The sequence below is a fragment of the Sminthopsis crassicaudata genome, chromosome 2 (genome assembly GCF_048593235.1).
Source record: "Sminthopsis crassicaudata isolate SCR6 chromosome 2, ASM4859323v1, whole genome shotgun sequence".
In the NCBI taxonomy this organism is placed as follows: domain Eukaryota; kingdom Metazoa; phylum Chordata; class Mammalia; order Dasyuromorphia; family Dasyuridae; genus Sminthopsis; species Sminthopsis crassicaudata.
Window position 1 is genome coordinate 208,983,961 of NC_133618.1, and position 19,509 is coordinate 209,003,469.

At 32.8% G+C, this 19,509-nt stretch overlaps 1 protein-coding gene across 2 annotated transcripts in view; it reads left to right on the forward strand.

Annotated features, from left to right (window-relative positions):
• The window catches only part of SPAST (spastin), an 83,307-nt gene that overhangs the window by 20,951 nt on the left and 42,847 nt on the right, over positions 1 to 19,509 (forward strand). Inside the window, exons 2-4 of one of the 2 annotated variants that reach the window (XM_074288137.1) lie at positions 702 to 785; positions 2,857 to 2,940; positions 18,093 to 18,188. In XM_074288137.1, coding sequence (XP_074144238.1) covers positions 702 to 785; positions 2,857 to 2,940; positions 18,093 to 18,188 — 264 coding nt within the window. Of the gene's footprint in view, positions 1 to 698; positions 786 to 2,856; positions 2,941 to 18,092; positions 18,189 to 19,509 lie in introns of both variants that reach the window. The other variant, XM_074288136.1, reaches the window with a different exon arrangement.

A 19,509-nucleotide genomic window follows, 5' to 3' on the forward strand; every position in this document is an offset into this window, starting at 1 on the left:
TGTGCCTAATCCTTTGTCAGGGAAATTGAGGTTATTATTATTATTTCTTAAATGTTACTATTTATAAAACAATAAAAGCAATGAGAAAATTATAACATAACTAAATCTCATTGAGTTGACTTTGAAACATAATAACTAAATTGGTTTCATAGTGGTTTTCTACTTCCAAATCCATTTCCTCACGCTAACCCTATCAAGTAAGTAGTAGAAGAAATACTATCTGCCAATACATGGAGAAACTTGGGCACAAAGAAGTGGTGACTTGCCAATAGTCCTGTGGTTAGTAAAATGAAAAAGCTAAAATTAAATGAAAAAGCTAAAATTTAATCCAGGACTTCTGACTTGATCAGTATTCTTTCTACAGTATGTTGTCTCAGTGAAAATGTATTTAATCTTAATTTATCTTATAAAAGTTCTTATGATGTAATCTTTATCTTAATGAAGCTGAGGTTAAAAAGTTAGGCTTCCGTTAGTTGTGTTGGGTTAAAAAGTTTGCCTTGATAAATTATCTTCGTGTAAACTTAAGGTTTTTGAATATGTATTTGGAGTTTTATTTGTAACAAATTTATTTAGATTTTCAGGTGATGTATTATTTTGAATTATGTTTTTATTTATTTAAAAATTCTTGTTAAATTTCTTTCTCTGTTCTTCTGTAGTTTTTTGGTGCTTAGTAAATATTAAATATTTCCATTTTAAAGCAGGACAAAAGGATCAAGCTGTGGAATGGTATAAGAAGGGAATCGAAGAGCTAGAAAAAGGAATAGCTGTTGTAGTCTCAGGACAAGGTAAGGTATTGTTTTGGCTTGGTAAACATAGCTTTCTAACATTGTGGTTATTTATGAGATTTTTTTTTCCTGATGATTTAATTCATTTTTCCCTTGTTAAAATTAGAAAGCAGAATTTTAATATACACTCTCCTGCAGTTGATTATGTATAACAAAATAGGGAGTAGTGAATACATAAAATCTTAAAGTAATTCTTGTCTAACTTTCAAAGGGATTTCAGAGAAGGATTTGAATGTCTGTTATTCATATTGATGAGGAGGTTTAGAATTGGGTTACCCAAATGAAATTAGGGTTTAATTGAGGTCTAGTGGCAGGTTCAGGGTACAGAGAGTCAAATAGACTCCCCTGCAATCCCTTTGGATTCGGCGCAAGGAGAGGGAGTTAAATGAGATCTAGTGGTGGAGCAAAAGTCCCCTGTAAAGGATTTACAGACCTGGAAACCTACATTGATTAAAAAAAAAAAAAGGGGGGGGGGTTATTATGGGGTTTGGAAGTAAGGTTAAAGTCTACTTAGTAAAAGGTGAAGGTAGAGATAAGAGGGCACCAGAAACAGTGTTCCAGTGGGCAGAGGTCCTTGGTATGCTAGGCATGCAGCTGCCATGTTTGGGACCTCTGCAAAGGTAGGACTCCAGCTTGGCTCTTTTATAAGGAGAAATTTAGCTAAAGGGGCCTGTGGATAGAGTCCCAAGTTGGCTCCTTGCTGGGTTTCAGTGAGGGCTCGAATTTGCTTGGTGGGGGTTGGGAAATCTGAGCAGATCATTAGAATGGGAGCTGGGACAGCCCAGGTTGGTTTAGATCCAATAGGGGTTGTGAGAGCTGGAATCTCCTATTGGAATTCAAAGGGGTGCTTTTGAACAGGATTTGTGAATCAAAGGTCCTAGCTTCTTGAATTGGTAATGCATCAGCTAGGAGGGGCTGGGAATCAAAAAGGAATAAATCCATCTGAAAGGACTAGTTTCTTAAAGGGACCCAACCCGCATCAATATACAGTATTGTGACCAAGGGATGAGTGAGGAAATGTATCCATGGAAGAGAGGACATCTTCAGCAGTTTTAGAAGCTTCAAAGAGGTCAGGAAGGTTGAAACCTGAAAGACTTAGTAATCTGAGAGATTTTGGTGTTTTGGAGAGAGCAGTTTAAATTGAGTACTGAGTTTGAAACATTGAAAAAAGTCAAAAAGCAAATAAGTGAAGAAATACAGGCAATGAGATTAGATGCCTTTTTCTCTAGGAGTTTGGTTGTGAAAAGGAGAAAGAGAAACAAATAGACCAGAGGGGCAAGAAAACAATAACAAGATCAGGTGAAGGTGTTTTTTGAGTTTGTTTGTGTTTTTGTGGGGGGTTTTTGTTTGTTTGATTTTTTTTTTTAAAGAATGTTGAGACTTGAATGGGATTCAAGGAAGGAGGGAGCTGATGAAAAAAGTGAATGAAGTTCGGAGCTAGAGGGATGGTGGAGGGATGTATTCCCAAAGAATATAGAAGGCATAGCATGAAGGACATAAGTAGATATGGGTTGACTTTGGAAAAGAATAGAACTATTTGAGATGATATAGGAGGAGAAGAAATTGAAATTCACAAAAGACAGGCTCTTGGCAAAGCAAGAGATGAGTTTCCTTGCTGGAGGGAAGATGACTTGAAAGAACTGTTCTGAAGATTATAAAAATGATCAAATCAGGAAAAAATAAAAGGATTTTGATGAAACAGCAAAGTCCCAGTGAAAATTAGATAACTTGAGTTTTTAGTGGCCTTAACATGTGCAGAATCCCTTTATGGTTAAAAATAAGATTTTGAACACAGTGATTTAAAATTTATTTCTAAAGAAACAAATAATGTCACAATAGGCTAAGTTCCACTAATCAGCTGCAAGAAATAATTTCAATTATTTTTACTATACCTGAACTTTGTTCTGTAAACTACTGATTTAAATAATATTTTTTAAAAGTTACTTCAAAAACTACATTCTGACTTCCTAAATTCTATTGGATTTATATTGTGCATGAAATCCTGGATTGTATCTCTGTAAAGAAACACTATTTTAATTAATTTTGCTTTTTTTCCCCCTCCTTCTCTTAGGTGATCAGTGTGATCGAGCTAGGCGCCTTCAAGCTAAAATGATGACTAATTTGGTCATGGCCAAGGACCGTTTACAACTTCTAGGTACTCTTAATATTTGGGGCAGTAGACTTAATGATAGCTATGTAAGTTTTAGTTTGCATGGATGTAAAACTTTGATATCTTTTAAAATATATATATATAAAAATTCAAAATTTAACCATTTTAAATTTTCTTTCAAACCCTCCCAGTTAAAAAAAAAAAAAAAAAAAAGTTAAATTGCCAGAAAAATTTTGTTTGTTAGTATAGGAGGCAGAGTTGGGAAGAAAAATGATTATTTTTATTGATAGTATTTAAAAAAAAAAACTTTTGAAAAACAAAGTAAAAGAAGTCTCACAATTGTCTAACTGAGATATGTTCCTATAACTTAAGGATGATGTGCCTGCTTTAATCAGTGTTATTCCCTTACTTCCCACCATAACATTTTTAAGTTCTATATATGCTTCAATCAGAATAATTAGTATTTTATCATTCTTCAGAAAACTGTATGAAAATGTATCAAAAACATCTTTCTGATAAACTTACTTTACTTGTTCAGCTTTGACTTTTATTAGTATATTAAACACACAGTACAACTAAAGTAATTTTTTCTGTAACTTATAAAAACAAGAAATTATTATACTAGTGACATGCTAAAACATGTAGCAAACTGGAAAATTTAAGTAGGTGGCTGTGACTTTTATTTGAAGTCTATTGAGAGAGTAGCCTAACTGTCTTTTCAGATGAGGTCTCATGCAAGGAAATGAGGGGAAGAGTTTTAAGGAATGGAAATTTACATAATGTTCCTATGGGAAAAAATTAGTTGAAAATTTATTTTGAATTTGAATACCTAATGCTAAAATATAAAGCAATTCCTCTACTAGTCCACTTAACAAAAGCTGAATATGCTAGGCTTTTAAAAAATATATATTTTAATAGCTATAGAGAACCATAAGGGAACAATGATAAAGAAAACCAAAAATTTTTATACAATAAGCCTTCCATCCATTTCAGGACTTTATAGAAAAACTGACAGAAAGAATCTTAAGAAACTTTTGAGCAGAGCAGAACGCAGAGCATTCAAGCAATATAGACCTATAGAAGGGCTAGATCAGCACTCCAGCTCAAGAAAGAAGGCTAGATCAGTACACAGGCACTGAAGTGCCCAGGCAGCCCACACTCTAGCCTCAGTAAAAGAAATAGTGAGAGTACTGGGAAAATCTTTCAGAAGGCTTGCTATCAGCAGTCTATAATGTCTGGTGGTAGTCTATCAGACTAACAGCAAGAGACAGAGACAAATCCAGATTTGGAAACATGCAAAATCAGTTAAACCCAAGCCAAAACCCAGGAATTCTTTTTGAAGAAATCTGAGTCATCAAATTTAGAATTGGCAGCAGGATTTGCCTGTACCATTCAAGAGAATCTGATTCACACACCAAACTTCAATCTAAAAGCTGAGTCTGGAGTTATGACTTAACAGAAAGAAATTACAGAGGGAAGGAGTTCTATAGCTTGAGAAATGTTCCAAGTTTAAACCCAGGTGAGAATAAAAGCTTCAGAGAAAATATTGTGCAGCTATAAGTACTTCAGGATACATGGAAGAAGTGAAATGACATATAAAATTTAAATTTTTAGGAAATGACAGTAATATAGGAAAGAAGGTCCAAGATAAAATATAAGGTTTTAAATCTTACCTGGAAATTGAACTCTCTAAAAATTAGAATAAGCCAACAAAAGGCAACAACTTTATGAGATAAGTGAGAAATACTAAAACTAATCAAAAGATTGGGGAGAAATTGAAAGAAATATAAGATACATAGTATTTAAAAAAATTTTTTAAATAGTATGCAGTCTCCATAGTTCTCTTTCTGGAAACAGAAAAGCATTTTCTATTCCAAGTCTATTGGAATTTTTTTTGAAAGACCTCTTTGTTGAAAAGAGCTAAATCTATCACAGTTGATCTTCACATAATCTTGTTATTACTGTGTATAATATTCTTTTGGTTCTTCTCACTTCACTTAGTATCAGTACATTTAAGTCTTTCCAGGCTTTTCTGAAATCATCCCATTATATCCCATTACTTTCATATAGCAAAACTTACTCAGCCATTCCTCAACTGACGGGCATTCACTCAATTTCCAGTTCCTCACCACTAAAAAAAGAGCTGCTACAAATGTTTTTTTGCATATGTGTATTCTTTTCCCTCTTTTATGACTCAGGAGAGACTCGGATGGATCAAAGGATATGCACAGTTTGATAGCTCTTTGGGCATAGTTCCAAATTGCTCTCCAGAATGGTTGGATCATTTCACAATTCCACCACCACCAATGCATTAATGTCCCAGTTTTCCCACATCCCCTGCAACATTTGTCATTATCTTTTGCTAACACCTAGCTGAATCTGAGAGGTTTGAAGTGGTACCTCAGAATTTTCTTAATTTGCATACCGAATCAATAGTCATTTAGAGCATTTTTTCATATGACTAGAAATCAACCAAAGAAATTCTAAGGGGAAAATTTATATTTCTAAACATTTGCATCAACCAAAGAGAGGAACAAAGTGGATATTCCATTTAAAGTACAAAAGCAAAAATCAAAAGACTCTTGCTAAATACCAAAATGGGAACTTAAAAAATAAAAGCAAAAAAAAACCCCTACAACATGTAATTGATAAATAGGAATAGGAACAGTTTTTTTTTAACCTAATAATATTGATCATGGATATAATCCAATTTTAAAAAAAAAAGAAATCCAAAAATTTGTATTAAAAAAGTAATATTTACAGCAATTGAAGATGAAATTAAAGGAAACTATCATAGTGGTCCAGTTGCAATCCATCAAAAGTAATAACTGATTGAATAGATGAATATTTGCAAACAAAGCAAACTAACTAGATCAACAAGAAAGTGTTTCTTTAACCCAATATTAGAAAAAGAAATTAAGTCTTAAAAATCCCCAAAGCAGAAAAAGAAACCCTACTCAAGACTGTTTTATAAATGAATTTCATTAAAATGAAAAAATAATTCCAATTTTATATAACTTGTTGAAAAATGAAGTAGAAAGTAAAATGAATATGCTCTTGATTCCTAAATTATTAGGGAGGGACAAAACAAAGAAAGAATAGCATTAACCAATATTCCTCATGAATATTTATATAAAAATATTAACTGAAATATTATCAAAGATGCTACAATAACATTTTAAAATTTAATATTATTACCAAGTTGTGTTTATATCACAAATATAAGATTGATTTTAATCGAAGGAAAAAGATAAACATTAAAGACCATATTAATAAAAAAATAAAAATCATATAATCATATTGAGATACCCAAAAAGTTCTTGACACATTTAAAGTCTATTTTTGTTAAAACTACAAAGCACAGGAGTAAATGGACCTTTCCTTAATATTGTGAATTGAATCTATTGAAAATCAAAATCTACATTCTGTAATATAAGAAAAAATTAGAGGCCTTTTCAAAACATTCGGGATAAAACAAAGGGTAAGTCACCTCTATTATATAACATAGTGCTAGAATTGCTACCTACAGCAATATTACCAAAAAAAAAAAAAAAAAAACCCATCAAGGGAATAGTATGGATAAATAGGAAACTAATTTTTTGCAAATGTTAGGATGCTCAAACTAGTAAACTCCCAAGAATCAACTAACAAATTTAATTGGTGCAATGGCACAAATATGAATGATAGACTGTACTGTTTGAGGAAGCACAAGTCACTTTAACTGGATTGTTGAGCATGAGAAGAGAAATAATTATAAAAAAACTGGAAAAGTAGGTTGGATCCAAGTTGTGAAGAGATTTAAATATTAATGAGAGTTCTTCTATGACTTTAGGGTCATTAGGGAATCATTGGACTTTATTGAGTAAGAGAATGACTTGGTCAGACCTATACTTTAGATATAGCATTTTGCCATCTACCTGGAAGAGAGATTAGAGAAGGTAAAGGTTGGGTGTAGGGAAGACAATTAGGAGAGTATTTCAGTTGTCTCAGTGAGAGGTGATGAAACCCTAAACTAGAGGGTGCTATGATTTACTTGCTAGAATAAAAAAATTGATAAGACATATAAAATGTTTAGATATGTCTTGGTAAGGAAGATTAAAGAGTTGGAATTAACTCTGGAATTATGAACTTGGATGACTAGGAGGGTAGTATCTTTGACAAAAATAATGAAATTTGGAAGAGAGGTGGATTTCAAGGGAAAATAATGAATTATTTTTGAACATGTTGAGTTGAGAAACCTATGGAATATTTAGCCAGAAATGTCCAATAGATAATTGGTCTTCTGAGACTAGAGCTCAGGAAAGAGACCAGGCTTACATTAAATCTATAAATCATTGTTTTGAGATAATTGAACACATGACATTGTTGAGGATATTATGAGAAAGTAAAAAGATAAGAGAAGAGGATAGTTAAGAGGTTACATATGGCTGCTGATCAATAAATAAGCTTTTATTAAAGATTTTAAGTGTCAAGTACTATGCCAAGCATCCTATATATGAAACAAAAGCAAAAATAGTCCCTGCCTTCACAGAACTTACCTCCTAATGGAAAAGACAACAAATCACCCTTATATACATATACACTATACGGAAAACAGTTGGAAAGTAACTTTAGAGGGGAGAGCACTAATTACTAGGAGAACCCTCTAAAAAGGCCTTGTATAAAAGATCTGATTTTAACTAATTTTTGAAGGAAGCCAAGGACTCAAAGAGGCAAATTTAGGAAGAGGGAACACTCTAGACTTGGGGAGAGGGACAGCTAGTGCAAATGCTTGGAAAATGGAGATATAATTTCCTGTGAGGGACAGCAAGCAGACCAATATGATAAAATGGTAGAGTATGTGGATGGCAATAATATTTAAGGAGACTTAAAGATAAAAAGAAGCTATGTTGTGAAGAGTTTTATATTCTAGTCAAGGGAGTTTATATTTGATCCTTGAAGTAATAAAAAGCTGCTAGAATTTGTGTAGGACTATGTGGGGGATGAATTGGAGTACAGAGATAACTGAAGAGGGGAAACCAAGTATGAAACTATTGGAATTTCCAATGCAAGAAGTGATGAAGGCCCAAAATAGAGCAGTGGTTTTATAAGTGTAGAGGATATAATACACTTGAAATGTGGAGAAAAATGAAAAGGTTTGGCAACTGATAGACTGTGGGGGCCAATGAGATTGAGGAATTAAGATTGTGAACATGTATAACTGGAAGAATATTAATTCTCTTGAAATGATAAATAAATTCTGAAGAGAATTTGGGTGGAAAAATCATCAGTTCTTTACTGGATGTGTTCAATTTGAGAAGTTTGTGGAAGACCCAGCAAAAGTGACTGAGAACATGTGGTCAGACAGGTAAAAGGAAAATCAAGAGAGAAGTGGCATGAAATTCAGGAGGAAAGATTTTCCAGGAGAGAAAATCTAGTTATATTGCAGAGTTCACAAAGAATAAGAACTAAGAAAAGACCATTGAATTTGGTAATGAAAAGATTATCGATAACTTTGAAGACACCTGGTTTTAGTTGAGTAATGAGTTTGGAAGTCAGATTAAAGAAAGTAGAGGCAGTGAAAGTAGACAGCTTTTTTTCTAGGATTTTGATTGTGAAGGAGAGGAAAGATAGAAGACAATAACATGAGGAGATGAAAATTAATTTAGTGTAGTTATTTAATACATAGTTACTTAAACTATAATGGTAGAATATAAGTTTGGAATTGGATTGAATTTTGTATTCTGGTTCTGCTAGCCATGTGATTTTTGGGTAAATTATTTAATTTCTTAGTTTTTAATTTATCTCTATAGAATGGGGATTCTTGTGATGCTTTCATTTTAGGCATTGGTCTGAAGAGGAAATAATGTAGGTAGAGTACTTTGTAGATAATAAGATATTACTTTATGTAGCATGAACATCAGATGCTATTACATTTAAATTCATCTGGATAAATAGAAATAATAATAATCAATAAACATTTAAGTGCCTACTATATGCCAGCCACCATGCTAAGAGTACTGGATAATATTGTTAGGGCCCTCTTCCTCCACCATAAACATTCAAGAAATACTGTTATTCAAGGTTACGACAGCTCATATTTATAAAGCACTTTTTAATGGTTACAAAATATGTAGGATCAAGGAAGGAGGCTTTTACCTAGTCTAGCCTCTTTAATTGCTATAAAAAGAAACTGGGCCAGAGAAGTTAATGTACCCAAGATTATATGATTTGAACTCAAATTGCCCATCCAAATCCAGTCTTTCCATCACACCATGCATATTATTTAATCTGATCTTCATTACAACTCAAAACTTTTTCATTTTATACATAAGAAGTGGGCTGAGAAAGGTCAATACCTGGGAGAACTATCATCATTGCATAGTTTGTGTTAAAGATGAGTTTTAAACCTAGGTTTTTCTGATTGCAAATCTAGCATTCTTTTCATTCACCTCCTTTATTAGCTGGAGACTTACAATTCAAGAATTTAGAGACATTGGTGTAATTATTCTTAAGACTCCATTTTTGTGAGTTTTTTGTATAGGGTCCTGGAATTCCATATCCATACTGTTTTTTGGGGGGGAAAATATTATTTAGTTGAGGAAAACCTTCATTTACAAATATTTTCTTAAGTAATAATTGAAGCAGTAAAGACATTTTTAATAGTATTTTATTTTTTCCAAATACATATGTAGTTTTCATCATTCATTTTTTTTATGACTTTTTGTTCCAATTTTTTTTTTCCCCTCACCAAAAACAGGTGAAAATATTATGCTTCAATCCATATTCAGTCTCCAAAGTTCTCTCTCTCTGCTTGTGGATGGCATTTTCCTTCCGAAGTCTATTGGAAGCAGAGATTCTTTGACAATACTATTTTTGCATTGTAGAACTTTTTGTCTTGACAAATTGTTTTTCACTTAATTTTAAGAAAATCTATTTACAAAAAAAAGAAAAGAAAAGAAAAGAAAATCTATTTGCACTCTTTCTTTTTTAATTGTTTCCTGACTATGTTGGGAAGTTTTGTTTGTTTATAAATTCAAAAATTTGAGTTCCCTAAACAGGCATTTGCTTCTCTAGGATAAAAATGTCTTAGCTGATTTCCCTTGACTAACAATGTACTTGATGGGAATAGTTTCACTTTGGCTGTGATTTCCATGAATTGAAATCTTTAGGGTTTTGGGCTTCATGTAGACATACACAGAAATAGGCTCCACTATGTATTTCAGTAACAAGTAGAACTTTTTAAATAATGGATATGAAAATGAACTTAAAATAGTTTTTGTTCATTTCTGGTCTTCATTTTTAGGTAAATTTAGATGTTTTTGCAAACAATTTTCTTTTTTTTATTTTATATTATAGTTTTTTATATATAAAACACACGCATGAGTAATTTTTCAACATTGACCCTTGAAAACCTTCTGTTCCAATTTTTCCCCTCTTCCCCCAACCCCCTCCCCTAGATGGCAAGTAGTCCCATACATGTTAAATATGTTAAAGTGTATGTTAAATATGATATATGTATACATATTTATACAGTTATCTTGTTGCACAGGAAAGATCGGATTTAGAAAGAAGGTAAAAATAACCTGAGAAGAAAAAAAATAAATATTTTACAAACAATTTTCTTTGGATTTAAAGTTAATTGATGAAGGTGACATTTTAAAATCATTGTTTTGTTTGCTCTAATTCATGTCTTTTACCAACACAAATAGTTCCTGCCTCTGAATGGTGCATTTGAAGAGCATTATCACTGAGAAAAATCTGATGACCTACCTGTTAGTTAACAAAATCTGTTCCAAGGTGTATTATATCAGCTAGCTTAGAGCACAAAAGCTCTGTAGTTCTTTGTGCTTTGTGAAAAAAAGGGTAGTTGCTATTCAACCTAGCCTAGAGGTATGTGCAGGTTGTACCACAAACCAGCCATGGTGCCTGTCTGTCTGACCCTACAAAGTAAAGCTGAAGGGGAGTCACTGTGTATGTGCAGTGGCTTTCCTTATGTTTTGTCTACAGAAATGGAAGGAAGCTGAGAATGCCATGTTAGCCTAGCATATGTCAATACTAAATACAAATCACCTGATTTATGTTAGACAACTGGGACATAAATGGGAGAATATCTGTCTGGACCTCTAGAATTATTGGGAATGCTGGCCCATATCAAAAATATTAATCTAAAATTAAACCCTTTAAGTTTTTTTAAAATATTCTATCTCAAAAACAACAAATAAAATGAAATTTTCTATATATTAGGTACATATGAAGATTACATATGAAAGTGGGGCTTTTATGTACATTTGCTTTTCTTTTTAAACACATAACATATTTAATGTGTTGATTTTAGAGCTGTCCTGCTTCTCTATTTTCTTTTGTATTTAAAAATGATATTTCAGTGACTCTCTCTTTTTTTCTAATTCTTTTATCAGTACTATTTTTAGCTTCCCTTCTTCCTGAAAACTCTTTCTCTAAATTGGGTAGAAAAAAAAAAAGAAAAAAATTATTTATTAGATTTATTCAATATGTATTTACTCATTGGCCATATCCAAAAGTAGCTGTCCCAAGCTAAACCTTGAATCCATTACCTTCTCTGTCAGCATGCTCTTTCCAGTATTGGTTTTTTCTGAGTCAAAATGTCACACACCAGGCCTTCACCTATAATATGCTCTAGTGTAGATAACTGGATTAAAATGTAACAAACTAAATTTAACAAAATTTAACAAATTTAACAAAATAAATAATAATGTAAACTATGAGAAGTTAGGTTTTCACAGATATTGTCAAAATAGGATGAAGGGAGGGATAAAATATTTGTTAAGGTGTCTCCAACCAATCACCATATAAGTTAAGGAATTGGCTAAACAGCACAGTTCCTGACAAAGGGATCTAAGCTTAGACCAGCTCAAATTGGCTAGTATCAATGACAGGTCACAAACCTTTTTGTCTTTTTTTTTTTTTTTTTTTTTTCATTTCCAATGCTTTATTGAATAGAATTAAGTATTTTAGAAAATGATGCTTCCAATTAGTTTTAGTCCCCTGGCATGAAATGGCATTTTCAAGAATGGAGACACATATGCACACACATATATACACACACTCACAGTCAGTAATGAAGACATACGCAAACATACTATGGCTACTAAAAGGAATGGGTATAGTCCAGATCCACTTTTAAAACCCTTATTCCTAGACTCAGTCATGAGCACAAGACTTCAGGCTTAACCCACAGGCTGATCTCAGCACTTTTTCCAGAATCACTAGCATGAATGATGTTCCTGCCAACTTGAATGTAGAAATCTCTACAAATGGTGCCTGGCTCAGAATAGCTGGTATCCCCCAGCATCATTCTACCTGTTTTACCACATTCAAAAACTCTCATTCCGGGTTATAACAGACCCAATCAAAGTTCATGTTCTTCACAAGTCCAGAGAAAATGACCTGTCAGCATAGTGCTGTTTTAGGTGTTCTTCTGAAATCCTAAGGAACTTCAGACAGAATCTCTTCTGTTCAAAATGCTTGAAGAAATCCCCTACTAGTCCTCACTGGGTGCTGTGGGGCTAGATGGCAGTGAAGATGTTCAGTGTTGGTCCTGGTCCAGGGAAGCTCAGGCAGGAGCAGAACCAGGCAACTGGGCTGCAGAGGAGGTAGTGGCTAGAGCCCAACGAGTCTACACTTCATATTGGAGCCGAGAGCAAAGAAATGGAGCCCCATACAAGCCTTTTGACATATGGAATAGGTGAATAAAGAGGATTGGGAAATCGAACAGTTGTAACCTGATTACAATTGTACAGGTTTCAATTGTAACCTGTAAATCTGAACTAATTGTAATTTGGATTGTAAAGACGACTGGTTGCAATTAACTGACCAATTTGAATATTGAAGGGAGGGATAAAGAACCAAACTAGCAGATTTAGCTTGCTCCTGATTCTGTGTTTGGTATTTTCCTTGGGAATACACCTGCTTCTCGCAAGAATCAGAATAAAGAATTCTTCTTTTATTCTTACAGAGCATTGGTTGTAACACTACTCCCGGACTAGTTTGCAACCAGGGAAGCAGTAGGCAGTGGCAGCTCATCCCAGACTTACTTCCCAGTCTTGCTCAGTTCCATTATCTTTTGATAATACAGTAGATCATTCATATATGTTTTCTATGTCAGTGTGCTGCCCACAAGGATCCTTAAGTATGATTTAGTAACCCCCTTCTCTTTTGAATTTGACATCACAGCTCTGGAGTATTGTTGATTGTATTCACTGATCAGATTCCTTAATTCCCTTCACTCACAGAACTTAGATTTTAATAGGGAGAAATAACATGAAGGGGATAGGCAGCATGATGCAGAGATGGCTAGAAAGTAATATGGGAATCTGATTAGCAAAATGAAAGCTCAGAGCCTGAAGTCCCAGGAATGGAGTCCAAGATTCTGATAAGAAGAGAAAGGGGATGATGGCTACAGTTCTGACAGTATAGTTTACTGTAGAGATGGCCTAGTTCTGAACAATAAAAAGTGAAAACTTACCTATCACAACCTAGCATACTAAAGAGTATAGTCTAAGTTTTGGCATGGGCTTGGGGAGGGAAGATGAGAGGGATGGCCGTACTACTAGAAGTATAATGTAGAAATGTAGGTCTTTCATTTGAAGTAGACAATCCTAGTCTATTTGGGGGAAGTAGGTCAAGATGAAATCAAGAAATATATATATATATATATATATATATATATATATATATATATATATATATATATATATATATATATGTAAATTATTTTTTTTTTCCTGGGGCCTGATATGTGAAGGAGAATAGTATGAAGAAAAAGCAGGAAAGATAGGTTGGTGCTAGATTGTGGAGGACCATGAGTACAATGCTAAAGAGTGTGTTACATACCTTGTAGGCAATATCCATTGAAAGGTGAATGACAGCATTTTGAAAAGAAGTTTGGCATTGTGAAGGATTAATTGAAGGTGTGGAGATATTGGAGGCAGAAAGAACAAAAAGGAGAATTTTCTAGTTGTCTAGGTAAGAGGTGATAAAGGTCTGCCGGAGGTGGGATGTCAGGATGAATACCAAAGAGATTGTATGGGTAGAATTGATAAGGACAAAAAGCTTTGAGAAAACACTGGTTTTGAGTTAAAGCCTTAAATGTTGCCAGTTTTTTGTTTTTTTTTAGTTGATATTCTAAATAGTATTGTATCCCAAATGCCATATGTTCTCCATTGGGTTTCCTTCTAAAGCAATGGGTAATTAGGAGAAAGCTTAATTTATACAGTAGATAGAGCAAGAATGAAACTAGACACACTTACTTTAAAATTTCAGATTCACAAGGGATTATGGAATTGTATCAATTAAGACAATATTGAACTGATGAAGAAAAGATTTGATGAGCATGACTATCTTACAGTATTTGAAGAATTGGCCTGAGGGAAATTAGAAAGCAGGACTATGAACAATGGATGGAATTTGCAGAGGCATATTTAAACTTTGTCAAGAAAAACTTTAAAACAATTAGAGATGTTCAAAAGTCATATGGGCAGATAAGTTTTTTTTCTCCTCATTGGAGGTCTTCAAACAAAGTCCAACAAGTTCAATTGAGTAGTTGTTGAGGAGATTCTTGTTCAGGAATAAGTACTACATGGCTTACGAGTTTCCTTCGAATTAATCATCTTATTGTTTCAGACCTATTACTTTCAACTAGTGTTTCCCTTGTGCTTACTCCATAGATTCTCACCAAACTTTGACTACAAAATGTAAAGCTGATTTGATCCAAGACATATTAGTCCCCCTATCACTATTGTTAAAGACTAAACATGTCTTTTTGAGTGGCCATATTTTCCAGAAACACGGGATCCAGAGCATACAAGAGGCTTTGAATGCCTCTCCCCTTAACTTACCATCCCCCCCCACCCCTGCCAATTGACATAATTTGTTATTTGCATCTCAAACTGGACTCCTTGTGTGAGATTTGGAGTCAAGACAGGTGCCAGACATTTTGCACTAGGCTGCTGCAGCTGGGATCTTTGTAAATAAGGAGACCATCCTATCTTCATGATCTAGCAGTTCTCAAGGGAAAATAATGTGACTTTTGCCATCATCTTGCTCTTCTCCTTTCCAACCTCTACTGCACCTTCTCCTAAGCCATGCCCCTTTAGGTAGAGGTTCTGGTGTCTCCTCCTTCTTTTGTCTTGTTGTCATAAATATGCATACTTCTGTAAAAATTGTGAACTCTTTGCTCTGTCTTGGTGTCTTACATGCATGTTTCTCTTGTAATAAACCTAGTGTTCATGTAAGTTTTGTGAAATTGTGGTTTCCAGTGTTGTTGCAGTTAGGTGGCAGTAGATTGAGCTTGTTATAGCAACCAGATTCCTATAATAGATAACCTTTCCAGCCTTTATATCAGCTCTGGTTTCTTCTCTATACCTCACAGTGCTTCCTTGAATTCAGTTCAGACATTTTGTTAAATGGCTATTATGTGCTGTGAGTGAAAAAACTAAAATGAACCAACTTTTGTCCTCAAGGAATTAACACTCTGCTATTGAATGTAGTATATAAGTCAAACAGGACAGTATAATTATGGAAGGATAGAGCATTTGTGTTAGAAAATGAGGCAGTGATAATAGTTCCTCTTGAAAAAGTGGATTTCTGTCATGATGAAAAATGAAGTGCTCGTTCAGTATGCTATTTAAGAATTTATAATTTAAATGGTATAAACAATTTGTTAATGACATTTAAAAGAAAAATGAATTTTCTTCCCAAATGTATCCTTCATTCCTAGATACAGGGTGCTATTTGCCATATTGTGTAACGTATATTTCCTCTATAATCTGAGAGTAATACATTGCATATAGTATAGTAAAACTAAGTTTTAATAAGCTTTTAAGACCAATATGTTTAATTTTTTATTTTGATAAAAGTTGGTATTAGGGCAAAGATTTATTTCAAAACAGCCATAGAAAGACAATATAGAACAGTGTAGAGAATACTGGACTGAGAATCAGGAGACCCAGGTCCTAATTCTTAATTTCATCTTTCTGCTGTTTCTGGGTCTCAATTTCTTCATCTATAAAATGTGAGATTAGAACTAGAAAATATCTTCATATTGTAACATTTGATCTTTTTATGAGCTTTAGTGGATTGATAACATATAGTTATGGAAAGCTTTTAAAGAGAAATGTACCTGTTTTTAAAATCGATATTTTGAATGAAGTTCTTGCTAAGAGTTTTTGTATGGAAATACCTTTTGTATAGATGGTGCATAGCTAAATGTGTGTGTGTGTGTGTGTGTGTGTGTGTGTGTGTGTGTGTGTGTGTGTGTGTGTGTGTGATTTTACATTGGCTCAAATTCACTCTTAATTTTGACAACTTCATGGAATGTCTTGATTATCTAGTTGTTAGAAAAGTATAAAGTAATTGCATAAAAAAGTGAAAAATGTCATTTAAATAGCTCTGTGGAATATCTTACTTAAAACATTTGTCTAATTTAGAAGGATGTTGATTTCTTAGTTTATTGTAAAGGTTTTTAATGTGTAGCTAGAGGTATTTTAAAAAATAAATCAAAAATAATTTAAATGTTTTGAAACAGATTATACCAAGGTTGTGATTATTCTTATAATCATAAACTAAAGATAATTTCTCTGACAAAACAGGAAACTATTTTCCAAACAAATGACATAAAGTGAATTTTTGAAATGCAAAGTAGGGGGAGAATATATATATATATATATATATATATATATATATATATATATATATATATATATGTGTGTGTGTGTGTGTGTGTGTGTGTGTGTGTACATATATATATATATAATGTACATATATACACACATACATATATATTCCTCTTGAGTCCCCTAAAAAAGAACTGCAGAAATGCTTTATGTGTGTTTTTAATGACTCAAGAAAATAGCATTCAATTTTTAATAGTATTTTATTTTTCTCCTCCCCAAGACAGCAAACAATCCGATATAGATTAAACATATGTACTTCTTCTAAATAGATTTCTATATTTGTTATGCTACACACACAAATATATCCAAAGGGAAAAAAATACAAGAAAGGAAAAACCCAAAGAAAGAACAACAAAAAAGGTGAAAATATGTTTTTGGTTCATATTCAGTCTTCTTAATTCTCTCTCTGGATGCAGATGGCACTTTCCATCCCAAGTTTATTGGAATTGCCTTGAATCACCTCATTATTGAAAAGAGCCAAGTCCATTACACCAATAGCAAGACTCTTCCTTGACCCTATACAGATAATTCAGGGCAGTGGTTCCTAGAAACATTAGTAGTTCTAGTTTTCCTTGGAGAACAGGATTGAAGTATGTATATATTGTTCCATCATTCATTAAATCAAATATATATGAGTTATTCATGAAATAAGATGTGACGTTAAGATGTAAGAGTTATTGTGAATAAAGTTTTCTGAGTAATAATAACCCTGATTTGCATCATCAGAAAGAATTTTATCAGAGAATTTGTGTGTTGCTTACTTGATTGTAAGTATAAAGTGTAAATGTAACATGTAAATTGTAAAATGAGATCATGATTTCTTCATGACTTATATAGAATGATACCCCCACTAAAAAAGGGGGGGGGTTTACTTTCCTTTTTTTGTCTGTCTAATGTAATTTTTCTAATTCCATTTTATTTTGGGTTATTTTTCTTTTCCATTTTGCTCATCAAAATCCTAGCCACATTCCAAGATCCAAGTCTGATCTCTCTTTTATATAAAGCTTTTGTTTACATGTCACCTAGCCCACAATGATTGCCCTCTAATACAAACTCTTCTGCATTTGTCTAGTTTCATATATAGGTATAGTATTGTAGGTTTTTTTCATTGTTGCATATTTTAACTTTTCCAAGTAAATTTTAAAGTCTTAAGAAATAGGAATTGTACTATCTTAGACTTCTTTGTATTATCTGTAGAGCCTACCTCAGTTTCTAATCCATAGTAGGTGCTGAACAAGAATTTATTAATGATGATACTAAGCAAATACTAAACTTTTTATAATTTAATAACCTTTCATTTTTGCCTACAAATAAGCATTGTAGTTGCTGATTTCTGTTATTTTCAATATGCCTATCTTTTGTGCTAACTAGAAGTTATGCTTTATATAAATGCGAAAAAAACTAAACTCTAAAACCTATTTGATCTTATATGCACATTTTATTTGTTTATTGAGTTTTTTGGTTATTTTGTATTTTTTTACCCCTTTTCTATTTGTTGCATAGAGAAGCTGCAACCAGTTTTGCAATTTCCCAAGTCACAAACGGACGTCTATAATGACACTACTAACCTGACATGCCGCAATGGACATCTCCAGTCAGGTGGGTTTGGGTTAACTGGCACTTATATAAATGAGCACCTCTCTTAACTGCAAATTGTAAGACTTGCAAGCAAACTTAGATCCCCTAATCTTACACTTGACTAGAGAATGTTTTTCTGTTTAAGAAATTTTTAATTTTTTATTTTAGTTTTACATTTTCATAAGGCTCTGTTTATTCTGACATTAAATGACATATTTTTCCTTGCATTTTCCTATTGCTGATGATTAATGTAAGTAAATTTATGTTAAGAAGATAGTATTAACTAAAAGGCAAAATAGTTACATGCTTCTGTTCTCCTTTATGATTTTGTGCATAGTCCATTTAATATGAATATCACCTTTTAATTGACTTTTCAAATTCATATTCTTGAAAAGGACATGAAAGTTATTTTTTTGTGTCTTTTAGATTAAGGTAGTGATATGATGGAATTTACTTTGTGATTTACACTGTTTTCGTTATTTTAGAATTAGAATTTATATATTCTAATTATGCTTTAATATAATGTATATATAATACATGTATATTTAGATATAGTTTATCAATAATTTAAATAAATTAAAATTTTGAAGTCAGGTTTATGTAATAAAAGAAGTTAGAATGTTCAAACAAGTCCACTGAATCTCTTTGGAACAGAGGAAATTTATTATACTTGCTTGGTAAGTGGATGGCAAAACTAAGAAGAAATCAAATGCTATAAAATTTTCAAACTATTAATTTGTATCATTATCTAGATGGTTTTGCATGCCTTCCCCCCCCTCCTTTTATGCCTAATGAAAGTTATTGCTCACTGTAAAATGTTGTATGAGCAATTTAGATTAGATATTAGAAACCTCCCTGGCTCTATTATAATGATTATGAAATACTGAACTATAGGAAAAATTGCAGAAAGATTGCATTCTTTGAAAAATTTTCTAAAAGACAGATATTTTGCTGAATTGATTTGGGATGTTTTGCTATATCATTTTTACCATCAAATTTTGATGTTACCTTAAATCTGATTAGGTTATCATAGAACCACAGAATTGAAAGGCATTTCAGAGGCTATTCAGTTTAATTAAATTTAAAAAACATTTATTTCTATACCTTTACCTGACAGTCTTTTTGCTTGGAGTCCTTTTGTGAGAGATCTTTTCTACTTTTTCTGACTATAAACTATGCAAATACACCATATGTATCCTTAGATCTGCTTCTGTGAATTTTCCACCCCCTGCTTTTAGATTTATCTTCTGTGGCAAAATGGAACAAATCCTTTTCCTTATGATAGTCCTTCAGATACTTGAAGCCCATTGCCATTTCCTCTCTAGTCTTCTTTTTTTTCAAA